The sequence below is a fragment of the Branchiostoma lanceolatum genome, chromosome 16 (genome assembly GCF_035083965.1).
Source record: "Branchiostoma lanceolatum isolate klBraLanc5 chromosome 16, klBraLanc5.hap2, whole genome shotgun sequence".
Lineage (NCBI taxonomy): Eukaryota > Metazoa > Chordata > Leptocardii > Amphioxiformes > Branchiostomatidae > Branchiostoma > Branchiostoma lanceolatum.
This window is the reverse complement of record NC_089737.1, coordinates 4,385,257-4,400,860: the sequence shown is the minus strand read 5'-3', so window position 1 is coordinate 4,400,860 and position 15,604 is coordinate 4,385,257. Positions and strand designations below refer to the sequence as shown.

General features: G+C 39.0%; 2 protein-coding genes across 2 annotated transcripts; both read left to right on the top strand.

Annotated features, from left to right (window-relative positions):
- The first annotated feature begins 4,697 nt into the window (after positions 1–4,697).
- LOC136422160 (alpha-2,8-sialyltransferase 8B-like) lies at positions 4,698–6,898 on the top strand. Its single transcript, XM_066409806.1, has 3 exons — positions 4,698–4,982; positions 5,225–5,434; positions 6,066–6,898. Exons 1-3 carry the CDS (start codon positions 4,699–4,701, stop codon positions 6,334–6,336), a joined length of 765 nt encoding a protein of 254 aa, XP_066265903.1. The 5' UTR covers position 4,698; the 3' UTR covers positions 6,337–6,898.
- Positions 6,899–9,423: 2,525 nt separating this feature from the next.
- Positions 9,424–13,261, top strand: LOC136422157 (alpha-2,8-sialyltransferase 8B-like). The gene is made up of 5 exons (XM_066409805.1): positions 9,424–9,924; positions 10,758–11,141; positions 11,441–11,507; positions 12,232–12,381; positions 12,830–13,261. Exons 2-5 carry the CDS (start codon positions 10,762–10,764, stop codon positions 13,211–13,213), a joined length of 981 nt encoding a protein of 326 aa, XP_066265902.1. The 5' UTR covers positions 9,424–9,924; positions 10,758–10,761; the 3' UTR covers positions 13,214–13,261.
- The last annotated feature ends 2,343 nt before the right edge of the window (positions 13,262–15,604 follow it).

The following is a 15,604-nucleotide window of genomic DNA, read 5'->3' as shown; positions in this document are numbered from 1 at the left end:
TTGTTAAAAAAAAACAAAGACAAACCTGATGACATCTTTGGCAGTGTTGTCTGTGTTATGGTTGTTCACAGGGTTGCATAAGGGTTGGATTTTCCTGCTGTAAGCCATAAAGGTAAAAGAGTGCACAGGATTGATAATTGTAACAAGTTCCTAGCCAGAGTGCAATTAAAGTAAACGCAGATGTGACAAAAAGCATTCAATGTCAAACAATCGTTACCCCCTAGCCTGTGTTATGCCCGACAAGCTAAACTGTACATGTTAGAACCAGTATTTTATGACACTCGCTAATTGTTTTTCCATTCAAATGCATTGACAACGGGCGTATGTTTCTAGGCACACACTAGTATGATACATTATTATGGAATATGGAATTATGGATGCATTGAGCGGTAGCTTGATGAGAATATACGATAGTTGGCACTTAAGATTAGACACAACTCACTGATTCCCATTTTGATCATACCGTATTTTGCCTTATTTCTCTTAAATTTTCACAAATTCAAACATACGGATCCTCACTACTTACCTCTTGAATGTGTATACCGAGTTCCAATCGTAAAAGTTGAGCACGATTACAGTTGTACATGTCACTAGACAGCAGAGTGTCACAAATGGACAGAAAACGGAGCTTTTACATTGAGGAGCCATTTTGAGGGTAGGTTTGGGGGTTCTCAGGCACAGGCTTTATCCCAATACCCAGAGTGTATAGTTTTTAGCCTCTTGATATCACCCACTTCATGATCACCCTTTTTATTGATAGAAGCGAACTAAGACAGACATAGTTTTTCCAATCTGTCGTTCCATTGATACTTTCGCCCAGAGGGTAAGTCATGTTTTTCCCTGTTGTTGTAGGACTGCATGAGAAGCTGTGAATAGTTCTGTAGTGTGATATTTGGAACGTGGATAGGTGCCAACAAAATAAAGGACACGTTCGATTCTGGCCCTCTAGCTGATTTTTATGGCAGTGCAAGAAAACGTCCAGTTTTCGTATCTTATGTTCTGTATATTCTGTAATCCTTGGTGGGGGGAGGGGGCAGCTACAAGTAGTACTAAGTTTTGCCCCTCTGGCAGCTTTATTTGGTAGTTGCTTAATATCCTCTGTTTAAAAAAAATCTGTTATATACCGGTATCAATTTCTATATGCAGCACATGTTTTCAAAGAGATGATTTATCTTTAAAAACGGCATTATCCCCCTTTTGACCTTTTATTCACATCGATATACGGATCCTAATTAGCAGGATGTGCAATACCCCATATCCGTAAATAAAGGTGTTTGCTCTTGCAAGGCCATCAGCCCTGCCTGTACCCTGTACAAGAGCAATGAAAAAAGATGGCGGGGATTCGTTACATACATAGAAAAACGTCATGAAAACAACATGTAGATGATAAAACTGGACAATAATCTGCATTTTTAATCCCCAAATCTGCATCGATATCCATATTTGTGGTAATTGTTATGGTTTCCTTAAGCTTAGTTTTGGCAGGTTTACAAATTAAGAAAACCCGACAGTAGGGTTTTCTTACATACACTTGTTACCATGGTGTAGTCCCTGTGCAGCCCCGATAGCATTGTGTGCAACTTTCTCATTCAACAATCAGTTGCTTCTTTAACTGATGGTGCAAAGAATGTTGGTTTGACATTTATTACCTTCGCCGAGAAGGTTATGCAGAGGGTAGCGTTTGTCTGTTTTTTTGTCTGTTTGTAGTGGCACAGGATAACTCGAGAATGCCTTAATGGATTGTCTTGATATTTGGTATGTTGGTAGGTTTTGATAAGACCTAAAAACGATGAGATTTTGGGCCCCCTAGCGGCTTCTTACGGTACTGCAGCGGAACTTCCTGTTTTGATATCTCGTGTTCTGGAGAAAAATATTAATTGATATGAACTATGCAAATGAAGACCTCATTTGCATAATTAATGAGAAAATACTATAACATGATGGCCTTGATGGATGGTCATGATTTTTGGTATGTGGATAGCTTTTGTGATGCTTAGTATGATTGGACGATAATTATGCAAATCAGATTCTAATTTGCATAATTAATGAGGCAACTTTAAAAATCTGCTTTGTTCCATGATATGACAATTCAAATTGTAACTGAGGAAGAGAGGACTGTTGATAGATAGAAAATATGCAAATGTGGGCCTTATTTGCATACTTAATGAGTAACTTCTATTATTCCACACTGGCAAAAGACGGCAATTTCATACATTTAATCCTTTTTTGTGGCATCGGGACGTTATGTGAATGTGAACATCGTTGAATCAAATTATGCTAATAAGGGCCTCATTTGCATAATTGATGATAAATTTGTTCAGCTCATACTTTGGACATGTTATATTTTAAGACAATGAACTGGTATGATTTATGATTGATGAGAAACACTCCTAATACGTCAATCATAAAGGTTAAAATCATTTGGCGAAGGTATGAGGTCGTGGAACTCTAGTTTGTCTTCATTTGGTACAAAAGATTTAACGAGTTTGCTAGTACTAATACTCGTCAACCATGGAACTCATGTATGTCAGATCTGAGGCTGAAACAGGAGTATTGGATATACGATATCCGGTCTTGGGTATGTGGTCCTTTAACACATCTTTCAGGGAATACATTGCTTTCCCACCCTTTTTGTATATTTAGTTAAATGATAATTGATACAAGTGTACAAAAGTGTCAAAGCTGTCTTTGAACTAACCTTAAGAGAGACATCATCATCGGTCCGCTGCACGTCCAAGCTTTACAAAAATCGAGGAAACCGGTTTTTCCTGTACAAAGCAAACAGCAGTGAAAACATGTTGAACGTACCGTAAAATCCCCCCTGCTCTGACCTGCATGCCTTCATGATACTACTACAATGGGCTAATTTTGAACCCCAAACCCACCCTCAAAATGGCTGCTCAAGGGAAACGCTCCGTTTTCTGTGCGTTTGTGACACTCTGCTGTCTAGTGACATGTATAACTGTAATCGTGTTCAACTTTTACGAATGGAACTCGGTTTACACATTTAAGAGGTTAGTAGTGGGGATGTATGTTTAAATTTGTTGAGATTTAGGAAAAATAGGGAACAAGCGGTATAAACTTCCTATCACTATCGGCAGTGCATAAGCGTAGTTGCTGATGAGTTGTATGAAAGTACCAAATGTCGTGAATACTAAAATAATTCCAGAGAAAGGCTATTTTGTGTGCGTGTGACTATATATGGATCCGTTGTTCAGGCATTTGAACGGAAATACACGGTTGACAAGTGTCGTAACATGCAATTCCTAAGCTTACATGTACAGTTAACCTTGTGACAAGGGGGCAACGGGCAATCTATGCACTCAACGCTGCATTAGCTATAGCTTGCATAAAACCTTACTTAGACGCGAGGAAAGGGCGTTTTGAGACTATAGAAACTAGTCGCAGTTTTTTATTAGGCATTCGACAACACAAACTATAGCTATTTCACACATATGCTGAAGTTGACAAAAAAATCAGTAGAAAAAGTAAATAGAAACGCGGTGTTTAACCACTATACGTGACAAGAAAAATGTTAACTTGGTTCATGCCAAGCCGTGACGTCATCTAGCAACTGAATAGGACTGCCATATTAAATCATATCACATGATATATGGCAGCGTGTTATGGAAACATATCAACTAGTCTGCACTTTTACGCTTTATGGAATGTTTTCATAGGAACTGATTCTAATGACCACAATATTGAGTCATTTCACATTCATTTGGTATACTGTACTCTTTTAATATGTATTCACTCAATACTGCATTGGCTTGCATAGAACCTTATTTTGATGGGGAAAGAGCTTTTCGAAACTACAGAAACTAGTCGCAGTTTTCTATAAGGCATTCGACATACATACTAGTTCACACACATGCTGAAGCTGACAAACAAATCAATAGAAAAGTAAAAAGAAACGCGGTGTTTAACCGTTATACGTGACAAAAAAAATCTTAACCTGATATACTGCAGTGTGTTATGGAGATATATCAGCTCGTCTAATTTTAACGCTTCAAGACTTTATGGATAGGAACTGATTCTAAGGACCGCAATCTTTAACCATTTCACGTGATATATTGAAGTCTTTTATGGTAATATATTTTCTGTTTGACGTTTATGGCTTACAGAAGGGAAGTTCAAACCCTTATGCAACCCTCGGAAAGCGACAAAAACATATAAACGTCACTGCAAAAGACGTAATTAGGTACTAATTCATTCTTCTATGCTGCATTGGGTGTAGCCCTGTCCAAAGTTTTAGGAAGCCCAAGCTTTCTGAAATGAATGCGAGCGTTTTATAGTTATTACTTATTTTCTTCACTAGATCTTCGCAAATGTTACGTTAGTGATTTTCACTCACTGAAAAATAAATTAAAAGGTCATGATCAGGAGCTGTCAAAGTCCAACATGTTTACACAAGAGTATGTGCGCCACAAGATTGTTGACAATGCAGAAAATATCAACTTTCGCTTGTTATAGAGAGGTGCAATATTAACAGTGCGTTGTTGCTGTGCCGAATACAAACGTGTCAAAGTCCGAGTAGTAGTTGTTTACAAATGGCTTTGCGTTTGGTCAGGAGTACGGGACTAGTTAAGCATATACTGTACTGGTCGTCTTTGGGCCGTACCGTAGATGAACACTTGAGAAGTGATAGAATGTAAATATTAGTATGTTTGTTATTTCATGTGAACTAACAGAAATATGACCATTCAACATTTCGACATGTCGAGAAACGTCGTCTACTTCGCGGACATGGAGGAAAACAAGTCAAAATGTAGAAGGAAGAGAAAGTGCGTCAAGAGAACACCGGTGCGTCATTACCGCGCATGCGCAATCGTCGGCAACGGCGGGATTCTCCTCAACAGCAGCTGTGGGAACGAGATCGACTGCCATGATTACGTCATCAGAATGAACATGGCGCCCGTCAAGAACTATGAGAAGGTAAACGTTATCTCATTGGATGTTTGCAGTCACGTGACTATGACGTAATGGTTGTCCGCCATGTTGGATGTTTAGGTCTCATGCCTGAATTAGGCCGCGTGTAGAGAAATATTTTCAGGGATCATGAGGGGACAACAATTCTTGAATTTGCCAGGCATTATTAAACAGACACACACACAGACACGCCAAAAACAATATCTCCAATTTTTATGGAGATAATTATGGCACTTTTACAGGACGTTGGGAGGAAGATGAACATGACTTTCGTGAATTGAATGTTCACCAGAAGCCTCCTGGAGAAGCTGTCAGACAACACCATACAGGAAGAAGTGGTGGAAAGTTTGTCGTCTGTGAATCATGGCGTCATCACCTACGTTAAGAAAACGATAGACCAAGTCAAGGAGTCTCTTCGACTTCTGGACAGCAGTCTGGCACGGAGCAGCATGAACATCTCAGTTACTTACTCTTTAGACAACGTGACCCCGATACTCACACGGTAAGAAAGACTAGACCTAGAGGAAAAATATAGCACTAGCTATTTCAAGCACGTTTTCAATCTGCACAGACAGGGGGGCAGACAGACGGGTACACACACCGAGAGAAATACATCAAAGTGTCAGAACTGTGCTGAAAGTAACCTTAAAAGGGTACGCGAGGGTTTTACTCGAGGCTGGAATAGCTAGGTTTTGGGTATATGATATTGTGCATTGGTGTGTCTGTGAGGATTTAGACACACACTCACACTCTCACACACACACACACACGCACAAACACACATACATACATACATACATGCACACACACACACACAAACACAAACAGACACACACACACACACAAACATACACACACATACACACACAAACACACACACATACACATGGACACACAGACACACACACATACACACACACACACACACACATACATACATATTGGAAAACAAATTAATTGCATAATGAATAGATGGGCAGATAGATACACTGAGACACAGAATCAAATAGAGACAGTAAGAGGGGCGGTGACATATCGATAGATATACTGACATATATGTAGATCGATAGACAGCTACATTGACAGATACATTGTACCCATATGTATATTCATTCCATTTCATCACCATCTAGCATGCTACGTACAACGCTGGTCCCCAAGTTGGGCATTCCAACATCCGGGCTCATCGCCTACATCCTGGGAACGACCTTCTGTGACGTCATCACCCTGTACGGCTTCTACCCATTCGCCACGGACATGCGCAACAGGACGCTGTTTTATCATTACTATGATCATATTCCAGTTAATCACAAAAATAGACACAACTTTAATATTGAATATGATTTTCTTACATCGCTTCACAACAATGGGGCAATTAGGCTAGTTTCCGACATATGTAAATGATTTCATTTCTTAAAAATGAGATACGTTCTATCGAAGTGCTTCGTTAAACGGGATCAAGGTAAAGTGGCATTCAGGTCAAGATGGCGGTGATTTCTTACATAGAAAAACGCCTTGACACCAACATCTAAATGATAGAACATTCTGCATTTTCCTCCGAATATCTGCATCGATATCCATATCTGTGGTAACTGTTACGGTTTATTCTCTCTTTGGCAGGCTTACAAATGAAGAAAACCCTACACACTCTTGTTACCATGGTGTAGTCCCACTGCAGCTCTTATAGCATTGCGTACAACTTTCCTATTCGCCAAACAGTTGCTGATGGTATATAGTAGAAACAGCTATTTTGCAAAGCCTGTACAAAGAATTTGCGTTGGTTTGACACTTAATTGACTTAATTAGGTACAAAAGGTTTAATGAGTTTGCTAGTGCTAATACTGACCTGTCAACCATGGAACTCATATATGTCAGATCTGAGGCTGGATAGAGCTATTGGATATACGATATCCGGTCTTCTGTATCTTCTTTTTTGTACGTCTCCTAAAGAACAAGAGTTGCTTTCCCACGGCTTTTGTCTATTATCATATTTAGTTAGACGCCGTGTTACGCTTTACAAAGAACAGCTCATTGCATTTCACATGTGTCCCCCTTTGACACAAAACGTTGTTCCTACATGTATGTGTCGGTTAGTTAAGCAAGTTGAATGCCCTTGTTAGTTCAACGTTAACTTCAGTAATAAAGGTTGGACATACTCTTCCCATGAGTCCTGACTGAGGACACAAGGTATGCTAAAATGGAGGCTCTTTTAGAGGTTTTGGGTATTGGTTTTGAGCATTGCGTGTCTGAGAATTTTACTTGCACATACATATTTACAAACTCACAGACAGTCACACAAGCACACACACGCACACACACACAACCACACGCACACAGTGCGTTAGGTATCTAGGAGTAACTGATATTTGATACAGGTATAAAAGGCGATGTATGATTTTGCGACAGGTGTCCAAAAGTGTCAAAGCTGTTTTTAAACTAACCTTGAGATAGTCATCATTATAGGTCGGCTGCATAAGAGACTGCGTGCTTGCTTGACAAAAATTGGAGGATCACTTTAACCCGTTTTTTCCTGTACAAATCAAACAGCGGTCACTGGCAGTGAACACAAGTTCAGCGTACCGCAAACCCCCTTGCTCTTATCTGCATGCCCGCACAATGAACCCCCAAACCCACCCTCAAAATGGCTTTTCTAGGGAAACGCTCCATTTTCTGTGCGTTTGTGACACTCTGCTGTCTAGTGACATGTACAACTGTAATCGTAATCAACTTTTACGAATGGAACCCGGTTTACACATTTCCAAGGTAAGTTGTGAAGATGTGTATGTTTAAATTTATGGAGATTTTGGAAAAAATAGGGAACAAGCGGTATGGTTGGAATGGGAAATGAACTTCCTTTCACCACCAGCAGTACATAATTAAGCGTAGTTGCTGATGAGTTGTATGAAAGTACCAAATGTCGTGAATGTTCAAAATCCAGAGAAAGGCTATTTTGTGCGCGTATGACTATATATGGATCCGTTGTTCAGCCATTTGAACGCAAATACAGTTGGCAAGTGTCGCAACAAATAGTTGCTAAGCTTACATGTTCGCAACAAATAGTTGCTAAGCTTACATGTTCGCAACATACAGTTGATAAGCTTACATGTACATTTTACCTTGTCAAGAAAGACACAAGGGTGCAACGGGCAATCTATGCACTCAACACTGCATTAGCTTGCATAGAACCTAATTCAGACGCGTTTCGAGACTACAGAAACTAGTCGCAGCTTTGAATAAGGCATTCGACAACACATACTCGTTCACACATATGCTGAAGTTGACAAACAAATCAATAGAGAATCATAAAGAAACGCGGTGTTTAACTGTTATACGCGATAAGAAAAACCTTAACTTGATTGATGCCAAGACGTGACGTCGCCTCACTGGTAACTGAGTAGGACTACTAAATCTGATTATTCCACATGATGTATTGCAGTGTGTTATGGAAACATATTAGATCGTCTACTCACATTTTGCCAAACCTATATGTAACAATATTTGTAATTGCTCTTTTCATGTTTCCTTTTTTCCTTCTTTGTACATGACATTTGACACGGCCTTGAGCCTAATTAGTTGGAATGTCCAAGGTAGTTTTAGTAAAAAGTGTTTAGATTTTCTAGATAGTGTAAGTAAGTTTGATATAGTTTGTATCAAAGAAACTTGGTTGAAACCTAATAATAATTTCCATATAGATGGCCGGATTTCATTACTTCCGAAGCGACAGAAAACTTGGAAACGTTCAAAGAGAAATTCAGGTGGGGTAGTTCTTTTGTTTAAATAAAAGCTCGCGAGAGCGTTTCAAGAAGTATAGTGACAAACTGAATACCAGTCAGACACCCTATTACGGAATCAGAATGTTACACTACATCAACCAAAAATCTCCTATGAAATTTCTGACTTGGAATATGTACTTTTAACTTTTTGCAACATTTTACTCCGTTTTCCGAAAAGTTCTATAAATGCCGCCGCAAGGGGTGAATTAGGAGTATGCCCATTGTTCATTGACAGTCAAACACAGTTGATGAAATACTGGCTAAGATTGAAGAATTCACCTAAGGCAAGATTGTTAAAAAAGAATACGACACTTCAGTCGAAGAAGAGCATGACTGAGCTACTCACGTTCAGGACATACTATGTAGACATGGGTTTTAAAATGTTTGGCTTAACCTCGTAGTTAATGCCAACCATTTTGGAAACATATTTAACAATTTCTGAAATATACATTTCTCTTTGGCTGGAGGGAACAACTTAGAAATTCCAGTAAACTCCACACCTATTCTAAAATCAAAAAGCACTTTGGCTTGGAAATATATCTCACATCAATTAATACTAAACTGTTTGCAACTAGCATAACAAAACTGAGAATCAGTGCACATTGCTTAGAAATTGAAATGGGGCCGACATCACAACACACCAGCCACTCAGAGATTGTGTCCTACATCTAATGAAAATATTAAAAATGATGTGATGAATCATCCAAATTATAGTAAGAAGAGAGATGCGATGTTACAGACAATTACTACTAAGACAAACTTCACCCTATCTGGTACACAGAGCTATATTTTCCATGTACTGTTGTCATGTCCGACTCCTATTTCCATCAACATAGGTCAATTCCTCCATAAATCATTCCAAAAGTGAGACAGGATTACCCATACATGACTATATTGTAACCCATAGACTGGTTTCGATGATATTTTGTACTTAGAATTGTAGGATAGTTAATTAGCCTTTAGTATTGTTGATTTGATGCCATACATTGCACCATGTGCGATTGTTGAGCAATAAAGTTCATTCATTCATTTTACGCTTTATGGAATCTATGGATAGGAACTGATTCTAAGGACCGTAACCATTCCACAATATATATCGAGGTCTTTTATGGTAATATATTTGCAGTTTTACGTTTTTGGCCTACGGAAGGAAAGTTCAACCCTTATGCAACCCTGGGAACAACCATAACACCAACGTCACTGCAAAAAACGTCATCAGGTACTGTGTTAGAGTGGGTGTAGCCTTGCCCGAAGTTCGTGACATTGAAATGAATGCAGTGTTTTGTAGCTATAACTCTTTTCCTTCACTAGATCTTAGTACATATCATTGATGTTTCACTCGTCTAAAGAAGAGAAAAATTAATGATAAGCAACTGTTAAAGTACAGCATATTTATGCAAGCATTCATGCTCAGAAAAATTTTTGACAATGCATTTAATGTCAAGTTGCGCTTGGTATGGAGATATGCAATATTTATAGTGCGATGCTGTTGTGTCAAAGTTCTAGTGGCAGTTGTTTACAATGGGCTTTGGGTACGGGGCTAGTTCAGGACATAATGTACAGGTCGTCATTGGGCCGTGCCGTAGATGAACACTTGAGATGTGATACAATGATAATTTTATGTTGAAGAGGACATTGTAAATAGACATGATTGTTACGCCAAAAATAATTACTCAAGCAACTGGATAAGATTTTGAAACAGTCAGACGTTTCAGACAGTATCCACTGTCTTTCGTCAGTGACTAACGATAGGACTGAGAACACCAGCTTTATACCAAAACTCTGAATGGATATGTTAATGAGGTAAAGACAATTTAGGATGTCTTGAAAAATTGTCTTTACCTCATTAACATATCCATTCAGAGTTTTGGTATAAAGCTGGTGTTCTCAGTCCTATCGTTAGTCACTGACGAAAGACAGTGGATACTGTCTGAAACGTCTGACTGTTTCAAAATCTTATCCAGTTGCTTGAGTAATTATTTTTGGCGTATCTTATTACCTGGATGTCTAACCTTCATCAAGACATGATTGTTATTTTATATGTACTCGCAGAAATATGACCATCCAACATTTCGACACATCAAAAAATTTCGCCTACTTCGTGGACATGGAGGAAAACGAGTCGAAATGTAGAGAAAAAAAAGAGTGCGTCACGAGAACACCAGTGCGACATTACCGCGCATGCGCAATCGTCGGCAATGGAGGGATTCTTCTCAACAGCAGCTGTGGGAACGAGATCGATTGCCATCATTACGTCATCAGAATCAACATGGCGCCTGTCAGAAACTATGTGAAGGTAAACATTATCTCATTGTATGTTTTGCACTCACGTGACCATGACGTAAGTGTTGTCCACCATGCTAGACGTTTGAAGCTAGGGTTTTTAGGCAAGCTTGAATTGTTTGTTTTAACTATAAGTGACGTTATCTTGGTGTTGTACTGAAGAAATTTCAGAGGTTTGACTATAAGCCCATTCACAGATCCAACTGCGCATGGGAGGTCAAATTTGAAAGCCCTGACAGAAACAAAAAAACGTCTGGACATTTTCATGCAAACTGGCCGACGTAGGGGGCTGACCTCAAAGTTGTAGTCCCTACTTAAAATCTTTAAAACCTTTCTTTTCCTTCAATTTTTTTGCCCAATCTGGAGACTTTTTTGGTTAGAGAGAACAGGTAGGGTCTTTATATAATAGCTTTTCCATTTTTGGTTGAAATTTGTTTAATTTGCCCGTTTAGTTGGCGTAAGGATGGATGTGAGTTGTTGGATCATGCGGATGGATACATCAGAAATATGGGGTCAAAGGTAGAGTTTCATTGAAACTGGCAGCTTTCCTCGGAGTTTGAGCTGTACAACCCTCTGTTTTCTTTTGCATGGTTATCAACAAGACCCTTGTGACTTTCCAGTGTAGAAGAGTTTTTAACATTGAAGTTTGGGTTAGTACTTTTATGAAGCCTTGTTTCAGTGTTTCTTAACATGCTTTCCTATAGGCAGCCATAACTTAAAGGTCAGCCCTAGGCCATACACAAAAACTTGAATATGCATGTTCGAGATAAGAACTTTAGGGGCATCGACCTTTGATATGCGCAAGCGCAGTTCGATCCATAAAATTGCTTATTTCTCGTTAAACAACGAAAAAGAGCATGGCGACTGTGATTTCTCGTGCAAACACACTTCAGAGTAAAGATTTCGGAGACCTCGTACCGTCATGCAAAATCTTAATTATGCAAATGATTAGCACATCTGCATCATCTATGCAAGGCTATATTCACCTTTAACTAACTTACACATGTCACAAATATGAAATTAAAATCAATCTACACTTAAATGAACAAGACCACGGCACACAGGAGGCCCAAATCAACCCTGACCTTTGTCTACCCAACACCTAACCACATATCAAATATCATCATAATCCATCCAGGGGTTCTTGAGTTATGCTGACTACAATAGTCCAGAAACACAAACCAGACACACACACAGATACACCAAAAAACAAAATCTCCGTTTTTCACGGCAATTTTCACAGGACGTTGGGACGAAGACGAACATGACCATCGTCAATTGGACGCTCACCAGAATCCTCCTGGAGAAGCTGTCAGACAAGAACAAACGGAACGAAGTTCTGAAAAGTTTGTCGTCTGTGAATCATGGCGTCATCAGCTATATAAAGATCATGGTAGACCAAGCCAAGGAGTCTCTCCGACTATTGAACAGCAATCTGGAACGGAGCAGGATGAACATCTCAGTTACATACTCTTTGGACAAAGTTCAACCAATACTCAATGGGTAAGCATGCTAAGAGCTGGGTGGCAGACAGGTACACACATCGAGAGAAATACGCAATTTAAAGTGTCAAAAATGTCTTAAAACTAACCTTAAGAGGGTAGGCGTGGGTTTTTAAGGCTGGAATACCTTGGTATTTGGTATACGGTATCTCTTATTGTGTGTCCGAAGATAGACACACACAAACACACGCACACACACACACACACACACACACACACACACACACACACACACAAACACACATATTAAAAATCAAGCCTTTTAAAACGCGTAACATTGGTTGTGATTATGTTAAAAAGATGAGCAGATAGATACTAGACACATGGTATCTACTAAAGACAGGAAGAGAGGACTGTGACATATCGATAGATATAACGATAGATATATATATCGATAGACAGCTAAATAGATACAATGTAATGTGTGTATATTCATTCTCATCACTATCTAGCATGCTACGTACAACGCTGGTCCCCAAGTTGCGCGTTCCAACATCCGGGCTCATCGCCTACATCCTGGGAACGACATTCTGTGACGTCATCACACTGTACGGCTTCTACCCATTCACCACGGACATGCGCAACAGGACGCTGTTTTATCATTACTATGATCATATTCCTGTCAATCACAAAACTAAGCACAACTTTAACATTGAATATGATTTTCTTACATCGCTTCACAAGAATGGGGCTATTAGGCTAGTTTCCGACATATGCAAATGATTTCATTTCATACAAATCAACAAGTGAAATTATAAGTATATACCGTTAGTTACCCTTTATTCGCTGTGTTCCTATTGTCGTATTTTTCAATGGGGTATTTAGGTATATATACTGAGTGCAACATCACAAATTAGTCCCAACGTAACTTGGCGTGCTTTCAAGTCAATATTTTCCTATCAATATGCTAGAGAGAAAATACAACCCGCATAGCATAAGTGACAAAGTCTCATAGGCGTTCACCTTTGACCTGCGCGTGCGTAGTTTGATTCTTGAACTGGCTTATTAAAAGTAACTTGAATAAGATAGTAGATGACTGTCATTTGATTGTGGACTGTACTTAATTTAAACTCTTGTTCCACGAACACATTATCTTCGCCAAATAATCAAGGCTTATTATGGAGAGTGTTTAATATTTACATGCTTATCATCCCCTGCAAATTTGATCATGCACCATACCATTTGGAAGTTATGATGGGGCGAATGAGTCCAGTCTAGATAGGGTTAAAGATCATTTGGTGGTACAGGACTAGTATATGTGCTGATATATGTTATAACTGGTCATGAAAAAATATGATTATGTTGATATTATATGGGCCACAAAGGTTCGAAATTGCAGTGTTGTAAGTTGAAAGTGATGATGAAATGGTAATGTCAATATATATTGAGTAGAATAAATCTTTATTCCATATCATACACATTTTGAGAGACATATTACATGTGAATTTTCCGCACCTAGCAGTGGTGCAGTTTTGGTGCAGTGTACTCTCCAAGCAGAGGAGTGGGTCTGGCTTGTTTTTGACGTACTTTTAGGTGTTTTTGTCAGGCTTTCTATTTTGTCCCCTTTTAGTTATGTCGCCAACAGTGTTGAACAAAAATGCCAGAACTAAACAAGTTAAAAACCAGCTGGACCCAGACCTCTGCTTGGAGAATAGTGGGTGCCCCATCTGTTTATTTATTTGACCTACACGTTTATCTGTTTACATGACCTGACACTGCCCCATGTTCCATAATGAAATTCAGTGGGTTAACAAACTTTCCTTACAAATTATTCAAATTATCTCCTGATTTGCATAATCAGTCATTGATTATGCAAAGCACCATCTGAGATCTCAACATACCAAACATCACGACGATCTGTCGACCCCTTCTCAAGTTATTCATGTCCGAATGTCAAAACAAAAACGCCCATTGCAGTTCTAAACAAGCCAAATTTACAGAACTTAATTTCTGTGGCATGAACTATCTACCACACAAAAATCATGACCATAGCACCTTCAGAAAATATGCCCCTAAATTTTGAAGTTCCGCTGCAGTACCTTAGGTACCCGCTAGAATGCCCATTATCGAAATTGACCTTCCTTTCGGTAAATCCAACCCATCCACTAGATATCATACAGATCTATCAACGGCGTCTAAAGTTATGCTGGCGACATACAAATACACAACCACACAAAGCCCGCTGCAGTACCAACGGAAAATACCAGGGGAATTATTTTTCTAACTTGACCTCTGTGTCAACAACATCTTCACACCTGCAAAATATCATGAAGATCTATCAACGTTTCCGTCACTTTTTTTGCCTACATACAAACACACAAAAAAATGCAAAGTCCGTTACAGTACCGTTGAAAAACGTAAGGTGAATCATTTTCGAAGTTGACCTTTCTTTGCACAACCACTTCACACCTACCAAAAATCATAAAGATTCATTGAAGCTTTCTTGAGTTATGCTCCCGACATAAATACAGACCCACCCGACAGATTTTTCAACCGAAAACATTACAAGTACTCGGCGAAGATAACAACAATAAATGGAATATATATTTTGTAATTACATGTATTTGCAAGATAATTGCCATAGTTTCGATCTCAAAATAGCACGTAAATATTCATGTTCTTGTGAAATTTTATAAATTAACTATACGTAAATTTACAGCTGCCTTAAGAAGCGAGAAGAAGTTGAATATATACATATATTTGATGTGGGGAGATTATGAGATACCACATTTTAGATCACTGGAATTGTGCTTCTGCTTTGTCATTTCGAACAGCTCATTGAATTTCACATTTGTTCTCCTTGACAACAAAACGCTGTTCCTTGGCGGGGGTCATGCATTAATTTGTGTCGGTCTGTTGTGCAAGTTGAATGCCCTTGTTAGTTCAAAAATTCAATTTCAAGTCGAAAGGGTTGGCATACTGTTCCCGTGAGTACTGAGGAAACCAAATATGCCAAAATGGAGGCTCGGATAGAGGTTTTGGGTATCGGTATTGAGCAGTGTGTGTCTAAGAATTTCACACACACACACACACACACACATGCGCGCGCGCGCACACGCACACACATACACAGTGCGTTAGGTATCTAGGAGTAAATGATATTTGATACAGGTA

Excerpts from the sequence above, each read along its gene's own strand:
- LOC136422160 (XM_066409806.1), top strand. The coding sequence starts at position 4,699 with ATGACCATTCAACATTTCGACATGTCGAGAAACGTCGTCTACTTCGCG. Across the intron at positions 4,983-5,224 it reads TGCAGTCACGTGACTATGAC|AAGCCTCCTGGAGAAGCTGT; the intron begins GTAATGGTTGTC and ends AATGTTCACCAG. Across the intron at positions 5,435-6,065 it reads GTGACCCCGATACTCACACG|CATGCTACGTACAACGCTGG; the intron begins GTAAGAAAGACT and ends ATCACCATCTAG.
- LOC136422157 (XM_066409805.1), top strand. The coding sequence starts at position 10,762 with ATGACCATCCAACATTTCGACACATCAAAAAATTTCGCCTACTTCGTG. Across the intron at positions 11,142-11,440 it reads AGTGACGTTATCTTGGTGTT|TTGGCGTAAGGATGGATGTG; the intron begins GTACTGAAGAAA and ends TTGCCCGTTTAG. Across the intron at positions 11,508-12,231 it reads TCAGAAATATGGGGTCAAAG|GACGTTGGGACGAAGACGAA; the intron begins GTAGAGTTTCAT and ends CAATTTTCACAG.